This window comes from Nylanderia fulva, unplaced genomic scaffold (genome assembly GCF_048542155.1).
Source record: "Nylanderia fulva isolate GAGA-0341 unplaced genomic scaffold, ASM4854215v1 Scaffold27, whole genome shotgun sequence".
NCBI classification, from domain to species: domain Eukaryota; kingdom Metazoa; phylum Arthropoda; class Insecta; order Hymenoptera; family Formicidae; genus Nylanderia; species Nylanderia fulva.
In genome coordinates this window covers 766,139-774,335 of record NW_028190336.1, presented here as the reverse complement: position 1 = coordinate 774,335, position 8,197 = coordinate 766,139, and the positions used below count along the sequence as shown (strand labels likewise).

The window sequence follows — 8,197 nt, the reverse complement described above, 5'->3', positions numbered from 1 at the left end:
GGGAGGGAGGGTGGGTGGGGTAAAACGGGTATAGAATTGTTTATAAATATTTAATGTAAGTACAAACATATAGTCGAAAAAAGTGTCATCCCTATTTTCTCATTATTTGTAGACGCAATAATTATATAAAACGCCCGCTTCGTATAATGAAATCAGAATTGATATTATTTGCGAAAATCACGTGTCTCGTGTATTAATATTCATGTGTTAATGAATTCGAATAGTTCGTGTAAGGAATACTAAGTGCCATATGCGCTTGAAATAAATTTTGTAAGTACGTAACTCATATAGATTTCCCCTTAAATGATCAATATTCCTCTATATACAAAATCGAACATCACATAAAGGCTTTATATTAACTTTAATCAAATATATATTTTTTGGGGGATAAGAATAAAACCTTTTTTATATTCTAACATAAATATGTTTTCACACTTGCGCACGATATAGGATATATTGCTCTCATAAAATAAATGGCAGTGTGGATGGTGTATTAAAACGTGATACTATTAATTATATTTTTAGTAGAAGGTCGATATATTTTTTTATATTTACGCGCCGGAATAATTATGCAAGATATTATTTTAATTCTCTTTGATTATCTTATTGCGAATCTTTCTGCAAATTGACTAAAATCTATATCAAATACGAGTATACATTACGATACAGAATATATTAGGCACTCTCGAGGAATAATCGTGCACGTTACGTCAATAACTAAAAAGGAACTCTCTTACGTGATTTCACTGTTAGACTACGACGCTTCGCCTGTTGCTTTTACAATGGGGACTGTACACCTCTAATTTATCCCGCGGTGTGTTCATCGCAGAATAATCGATGGGAAACGGTACGGTGTTATCGCGTATCATGCAGGAATCCGTCATGCCCAGGAAATGCTCTCCCGGACCGAAAGGGCCGCGACCGAATAGGAAGTTAGCGAACACCAGCTGATACTGCGGCCAGCCAAGAGGATGATCTCCATTCTTTTAACAAATTTCTCATCGTTATATATTATAAACTTCAAGAGATAAGTTAGTCTTAGATGTGTCAAAATTTCACATTATAACTTTAATTGAAAATTTCTTGTAAAAAATTTCTTTATTTGTTTTGAATTAACTTACCGAAGTCATGGAATCGTACGCGATATCCAGACACTTCTTTATTCTGTCGGTGTCCAAGCCGACCACGGATCCGTAAAAAGCCGCGAGTTCCTTCTTGCTGATCATTCCACTACCGGAGCTGTTGATGGCGAGAAAGAACACCCTAGGCATAACTTTGATCCAAAACGGTATATCGTTGTAGCTTGCACCGTCCGGTGGTGCGACGATTTTCGCCCACCAGGACAGCCATTCCTCGAGGTCGATTTTTTTATCCGACTCTGCGGATTCCTTCTCCTGAAGAATCAATCCGGCGAATCCGTTCTCGATCTCCAACAGCCTCAAATATTCCGGACCATTCCATGACCAATCCGCAAATCTTCTCAAACGCTTTTGGAAGATCAAGGTATTGATTACTTATTTCAAATTTTAGATTGTTTTACTTTTTTTCAAATTTATTAATAAATATGTATTGTGTAAATTATAAATCAGCAATATTTTAATACATGTCATTTTCGTGCGGCTCGAGCATAATATAAATATTTATATAATTTTTCATAAAAGCGTAAAAAAAACTATAACAAAATAATTAAAGTTTATATTATTTTTATAAATTTTAAAATAATGCAAAATTTGAATTTTTAGACTATACCTCCGAGAGTGTTGAAAAATCCTTCCTGTTGATGTAACCGTCTTTATCGTGATCCAAGAGATACGTAAAAAAATGGGAAAACTTATCACGCTGTATGAGTGCTAAAGATTTTGAACCGTCGATTTCACCAAATTCATTAATAGCGGACAAACTCTCATCACTCGGAAAGCGGCTTACCCAGGTTGCTATTAAATTACAAAAATTAATCATATTTTAGATTTAGATCATATCAGTATTTTCATTGTCGTAAAATAATTTAATATTGATTTTAATTTATTATTAAATTACAATGTAATACTTATTATCATACTGCTAGGAAATATTATAGACAGCATAAAATAGAAATCCTTCGACTTTGAGTGAGCACCAAATTTTTGTAAAATCATATACAAAATGCATGCAAACTTTGTATTAATAATTGCTATCACATAAGATTTTTACTTATACATAAAATTCAATTAAAAAACTAATTTAAAAATCATTTGTGGAAATGAATTGTTACTTCATATAATTGCGTTATTGTTACTTTAAAAAAATTAGTCGCAAATAATTTTACAGGCAGATGAAGACACTCTACATAAAATAATTCACATTATACTCGAAGAAGAAAGTCTAGCTAAAATAGAGGTCAAGTACTCACTCCACACGTGTACGCTCCAGCTAGGTTGTTCCAGTTCGGGGATGACGGCGGGTTGGACAGCGAGCTCGTCGATGTTGCTGCTTGTCGTTCGCCATCTCTTCAGCAGGTCCTTGGTCCGATCGCGGGTCCGATCGCAGGCCTGTCGCCAGTTGGTGATGAATTTTCGCGGCACCTTGAGCGCGTTGCCGTCGTCCAGGCTGATCTCCTGGCTGCCGAGGGAGCTACGTTGACTCTTGTCAGCGGATTCGCTACCACCGCCGCCACCCCCAGCGCTCGACGTGCCATCGTTCTCCGGGTAGTAGATGGGATCCTTTATGCTGCCCGAACGACTCTCCATGACGGACTACCTGGCCAGCGTCATATCTCTAAGCTGCTCGACGTATATGTATATATTTTATACAAGGGAACTCACTCCTGAAAATAATCAATTCCACCGACCGCGCCGGAGAGGTCACCGGGTCGCTCGATATTGCGACCGCGCCATTTCGCCGCCGGAATCTCTTCGGTATGCAGGTGTGACAATATATAGATACGTGTCCTTTTCAACTGTAGTTTATATTTCGTTCTTGCTGGCTTTCCTCCTCTGTTCTCTATATGATTTTATGTATTATTATAATATATTATAAACATAGTTATATCATCAGGAATTCAACAAATGCATATATGGTATGCATATTAATAATTGTGTGATTTTGTATTGAGAAAGAGAAATATTAAAAAAGACAAGTCAAATAAAAATAATATCGTGAAAATTATTTTTTAATAAATTCTGCTAAGTAACATTTCAAAAAGACATTCTGACATTATTTGGAAGCATATATGTATAAACAATTCTTATGTATACATGTAATCTTCTATAATCAAAATGTTCTATAATCTTCTATATCTATATCTTTTACTTCAACTTTTATAATCACCAATTATAAAATCAATGATAAGATATAATCAAAACTTCTTAAAGCTAATAAAGTAGCATTTATTATAATAGTACAATATAGAAGATAATTCTAAAACAAATATATTTTATTTCCTTATTATTATTAGAGTTAAGTGATAGAAAAATAACAGAAAAATTAAAATAGAAAAAAGAAATTGAAAAAAAATAAATTACTAAAAGGATGAATTTTAAAAAATATAAATAATGTATTTGAAATATATATATACATTTAGAAAAATATATTTTGATGCATCTGTAAATGTATATACATTAATTATAAAAATATATATACACAGTTTTCGATGATATATATATTTTGTGGATTGATGCAAAATTATTAAATTATAGGAGGGAACGATATGGATTTTACATTCCGACGTAATTTAGAACTTGACCTAGATTTTGCATATTGATATACAGAGTTCTATACTTGTAATTCTCTCTAAGAATTATAAATTTATATATATATATATATATATATATATACATTCTTTCCCGCCAAAGTTTGTCTCGAAATTATCGAATTATTGAATTATCGAAATATCGGAATTATCGATCTTTGAGTGATTCTCGTCGTGTGTTCTAGAGGTCTGCGCAAGCGATACGATGACAGCGCCGTCGTAGCCATTTTCCACCACGCGAAAGTAGCTCCATCAGGAAGGACCGGATTCTTTCTTTCTGTTTCCTTCCACCGCGACTCGTGTGAGGTGAGTGATATTCGTTAGAAATCGTGTTATATCCCAAACATCCTGAATTTGACGAGAATCAAGACGCGAGAAATTTGATCGCTGAATTTTCCACAATTCAAAATATTCTCACGTTTTCAATATATTTTTGTAGGAGCATTTATATCAGCTTTAGCGAAAATGCTAACCTCAAAGATTTATCTCATTAGATTTATGTATATATTAGAGACTATCGCTCTTGCAATTTTCAAAAACATTTCTCGAATAATAGTATAAATACTTTTATAGAAACGATTTATTTGTATAGAAAAAAAAAAACGAAGTTCCAGCATCATGGTGCACTATTTAATGGTCTGTCGATCACCTCTGTGTAGAGTCCAGTATGGGCGCGTACAAGTATATGCAGGAGCTGTATCGCAAGAAGCAGAGCGATGTGCTTCGTTTTTTGCTGCGTATCAGATGCTGGCAATATCGCCAATTGACCAAGTTGCACCGTGCCCCCAGACCATCCCGACCTGATAAGGCTCGTCGTTTGGGCTACAAAGCAAAGCAAGGTAAATCATCCAATAGAATTATACTTTTAGGCTTGTGTAAAAATAATAAATTTGATTATTATGTAGTTGGGATTTTTGTTTTACACAAAGGCAATTGTATAATTTGTAATAAACTCATAATATCTGTTTCATATATATATAGTAAAGTTTTGTTCTCGATTCACTACTTTGTTATTTATGGCAATCATGGAGATATACAAGTTTGTCGAATTGTTTCTTTTTTTTAGATTTGGACATTTTATACTACACACTTCCTATCTTGTGAGGAATGGGTATGACTCCATGATTGCTGGTAAATTTTTATTTTCTACTCAAAGTCAGTCTTATAACTATATAATTATACTGAACTGCCTTTGTATTACAATATAAAGTTAGAACAAATTATTTTACGGAAGATTTGAATGATGATTTGGTTCATGCACCACTCTTATGTTTCATGAAGAGAAGGATACCATATTTACTGACATATTTAATTAATTAATTTATTTTATATAGATATAAATCATGGATGCAAAATAAACATAATATTTTATTTTTGCAATAGGTTTTGTTATCTTCAGAATTCGTGTGCGCCGTGGTGGACGCAAGCGTCCAGTTCCTAAGGGTGCAACTTACGGCAAGCCTAAAAGCCATGGTGTGAATCAACTGAAACCCACTAGGAAATTACAGTCAGTGGCTGAAGTAAGTTATTCAAATTCACACACACACACACACACATATATATAAAGTTACATTTAAGACAATCTTAGAAATATTAAAATACATGATAAATTATAATGTGCACTATTCTCATGTTTAAATAGAATTTTCTAATTATGAGACATTTCTGATTACGACAGTCACAGAGAAACTTTTAAAATTTAATTGAATCAACATCAACACAACAAATTAATGTATTTCTAAAAATGATGATATATACTTTTTTTAATGAATAACATTGATTCATTTTCTTCCTTGGATGTCTGAAGTTGTCATTTATCTGAAGATTACTTTTTTTCTATTAGTATTTCTTATTAAATATTATTTCACAGGAACGTGTTGGTCGTCGTTGCGGTGGATTACGAGTGCTAAATAGCTACTGGGTGGCCCAAGACTCTTCGTACAAATACTATGAAGTGATTCTGATTGATCCTGCCCATAAGGTAATATTCAAAATGGACTTTATAATGCTAATATTCTTAAAATAATTATACACTACTATTCACTATTTTATTACAGTTAATATCTAATATTCTTTTTTATTCTTAATATATTTATATCACTAGTTCTCATTTTTAATTGACAATATGATGATTTTATATCACGAATGAATAATTGTGATTTTTTATCTTCCTTGGATGTCTGAGTAGAAAATAAATTTTGAAAACTAAGAATTTGTTTATTGTAAATAATTAACATCTTTTCTGCTCTCGTTTTAGGCAATCCGTAATGATCCTAAAGTAAATTGGATATGTAACGCAGTGCACAAGCACCGTGAACTTCGTGGTAAGACCTCCGCTGGTAGAAGCTCACGCGGATTGGGCAAAGGACATCGTTATTCGCAAACAATCGGTGGTTCGCGCCGTGCCGCTTGGAAACGACGAAATACGCTATCTCTTCGCAGAAAGCGATAATTATATTATTTGTAACCTCCACACAATGCAAGATACATCATTTTATTGTTACATATATCAATATTGTGACGTATCCTGTAAAAAAAATAAATATCTTTTTCTTTAAAATTGTAAAATTTTGATGTGCAAGTGTCATTAATTCCCATTTTTTATCCTTTTCGAAACATTTTCAGTATATTCAGTTTTGTAATATTTTAATAGATTAGATTTGGTCTAAAAATAACAGAAGCAAGAGTGAAGTTTTTTTAAATAGATTTATTGATTATACGCGCGCACTTTTCAAAGAAATAATTCATTGCCCAGGTCCAGATAGTGATTTATCCATGAACTTCTTTTTTGCAAAACAGAGCCACCATTTACTTGGTTTTCCATCCTCGCCATATACCTTTTCAACAAGCCTAACAGCTGTTTCTTGTCTGATTTGATAAAGATATTGCCTCATAAGATCTATAAAATTACAAATATTCTATTAGTTAAAACTATAAGGAAGTTAATATTATTCTTCAATTTTATTCCATAATGATCCAGCAATACTTGCCAGCTTCAGCAGGACTGCTTGGTTTGGCATATACAGAATTCAAGGGAAAACCAGCATCGCCAGGGATATCAAATTTGGAAATAGCAAGAGAAAACATTTCATTCATAGCTTGTGGTTGCGTCGCACATTTTTGCAATTTCTTCAAGCATTCAGTGATAAATAGAGTAATATAGATTAAAACTCTATCAGCCTCGCACTGCAAAAAGACAGTTTCATATATATATATATATATAGTTGTTTTATTTTATATAATGCAAAATGTTATTATTTCACGATATAAAGCATTACCTTAATTTCGTATGTCCTAAAAAATACATTTGCTTTAAAGAAATATAATGCCTCATCAATTATATCCTGTTCTTTGTTGTTAAAGGGAGGTGCAGGACCTCTGAACGTGGTCTTGATTGGTAACAGTGCCATATTTCCGATTGTGCCATCGCTTTTCGTGAAGCTCGAATGATACGCCTAGGATTTGAATAATATGTAAATAAAATGTGAATTATAATTATGTGTTAGTTTGTATGACTAATTCATTACTTAAAAATTCATCAAAATATATAACACACTTTCTTACTACAATAATTAATCTCCGCATATGTATTATTTATCAAATATACTTTATAAAATCTATACACAGATAATTTTCGAAATATTTAATGTAAATGTTAACACTGCAGATAAAAATTAAAGGAAAAATTTAAACTAAAATGAAGAAATAACATTGCACTATGGTTATGTTACTCGGGTAACGCCCTCGACAATTATATTTAACATAGACTGCTCGTTTTATTAAAGCAAAATATTATTACAAAAACTTACAGGCATGATGATGGTACAATAATTAGTTTCCTAAAGGATATTTTTGTCTATTGCAACGAGTGATACATCGGCTATGACATTACGGTATACGTCATACGTCAAACCATTGAGCACTGACACTGATAAGCGCTTGCTCTAAAGATGGCTAGACCTCCCATGTGATATTTTTAGATGCATTCCACTAGGTCTCTCTCTTCTAGCCCTTTATAATAAAAATTAATTAAGTGTTAAAATTATGATTGCTTATATACATTTATATTTTTTTTCATATTTTATTATTTAGCATTATTTAATCTAAAGCAGATTATATTTCTTATATGTGTCTTTTAATAGCCGAAAAATCATCTGAGACATTAAATCATTATTTTGCAAAAAAAATAGTATTTTTGCGAATATACAAACACCTATTAAAATGTGCTTAAATTCGTAATAAAACAAACTGATGCAGATTCATAAAAAATGTAAATATAAATATAATATAGGCAATAAAATATAACAATCAATTATATACAATTAATAAATTCATTACAATTGATTGAAGAAATTACAATTGATAAATAATTTGTTTATAATTGATAAAATTTATATAAGTAACGCATATTAAAGATAAAAAATAAATGCTATATATATTTGATCGAAAGAGATTTGATATTAATCAAAT

At 31.9% G+C, this 8,197-nt stretch overlaps 3 protein-coding genes and 1 long non-coding RNA gene across 4 annotated transcripts; 2 read left to right on the top strand and 2 right to left on the bottom strand.

Moving 5' to 3' along the window:
* The first annotated feature begins 15 nt into the window (after positions 1-15).
* On the top strand, positions 16-3,107 carry LOC114931499 (uncharacterized). The gene is made up of 3 exons (XR_003819680.2): positions 16-1,503; positions 1,743-1,930; positions 2,308-3,107. It is a non-coding gene; the product is annotated as an uncharacterized LOC114931499 (long non-coding RNA).
* On the bottom strand, positions 37-2,863 carry LOC146722803 (uncharacterized). The gene is made up of 4 exons (XM_085483813.1): positions 2,390-2,863; positions 1,750-1,934; positions 1,122-1,487; positions 37-983 (listed from the first exon to the last, which is right to left on the bottom strand). The coding sequence occupies exons 1-4, from the start codon at positions 2,724-2,726 to the stop codon at positions 750-752; spliced, it is 1,122 nt and encodes a 373-aa protein (XP_085339939.1). The 5' UTR covers positions 2,727-2,863; the 3' UTR covers positions 37-749.
* An 840-nt stretch (positions 3,108-3,947) lies between the features above and the next one.
* RpL15 (ribosomal protein L15) lies at positions 3,948-6,295 on the top strand. Its single transcript, XM_029303571.2, has 5 exons — positions 3,948-4,033; positions 4,387-4,566; positions 5,111-5,247; positions 5,598-5,708; positions 5,985-6,295. Exons 2-5 carry the CDS (start codon positions 4,395-4,397, stop codon positions 6,177-6,179), a joined length of 615 nt encoding a protein of 204 aa, XP_029159404.1. The 5' UTR covers positions 3,948-4,033; positions 4,387-4,394; the 3' UTR covers positions 6,180-6,295.
* Positions 6,296-6,414: 119 nt separating this feature from the next.
* Positions 6,415-7,811, bottom strand: Arpc3A (Actin-related protein 2/3 complex, subunit 3A). Its single transcript, XM_029303572.2, has 4 exons — positions 7,537-7,811; positions 7,006-7,182; positions 6,718-6,913; positions 6,415-6,626 (listed from the first exon to the last, which is right to left on the bottom strand). Exons 1-4 carry the CDS (start codon positions 7,540-7,542, stop codon positions 6,472-6,474), a joined length of 534 nt encoding a protein of 177 aa, XP_029159405.1. The 5' UTR covers positions 7,543-7,811; the 3' UTR covers positions 6,415-6,471.
* Between the last annotated feature and the right edge of the window lie 386 nt (positions 7,812-8,197).

Bases quoted from the DNA above. Each gene is read 5' to 3' on its own strand.
- Arpc3A (XM_029303572.2), bottom strand. The intron at 6,914-7,005 runs GTAATGCTTTAT...GTCTTTTTGCAG, and splicing joins TTAGGACATACGAAATTAAG to TGCGAGGCTGATAGAGTTTT. The intron at 6,627-6,717 runs GCAAGTATTGCT...GTAATTTTATAG, and splicing joins AAGCAGTCCTGCTGAAGCTG to ATCTTATGAGGCAATATCTT.
- LOC146722803 (XM_085483813.1), bottom strand. From the start codon at position 2,726: ATGGAGAGTCGTTCGGGCAGCATAAAGGATCCCATCTACTACCCGGAG. The intron at 1,935-2,389 runs GTGAGTACTTGA...GTAATTTAATAG, and splicing joins CTGGAGCGTACACGTGTGGA to CAACCTGGGTAAGCCGCTTT. The intron at 1,488-1,749 runs GTATAGTCTAAA...ATCTTCCAAAAG, and splicing joins ATTTTTCAACACTCTCGGAG to CGTTTGAGAAGATTTGCGGA.
- RpL15 (XM_029303571.2), top strand. From the start codon at position 4,395: ATGGGCGCGTACAAGTATATGCAGGAGCTGTATCGCAAGAAGCAGAGC. The intron at 5,248-5,597 runs GTAAGTTATTCA...ATTATTTCACAG, and splicing joins AATTACAGTCAGTGGCTGAA to GAACGTGTTGGTCGTCGTTG. The intron at 5,709-5,984 runs GTAATATTCAAA...CTCTCGTTTTAG, and splicing joins TGATTGATCCTGCCCATAAG to GCAATCCGTAATGATCCTAA.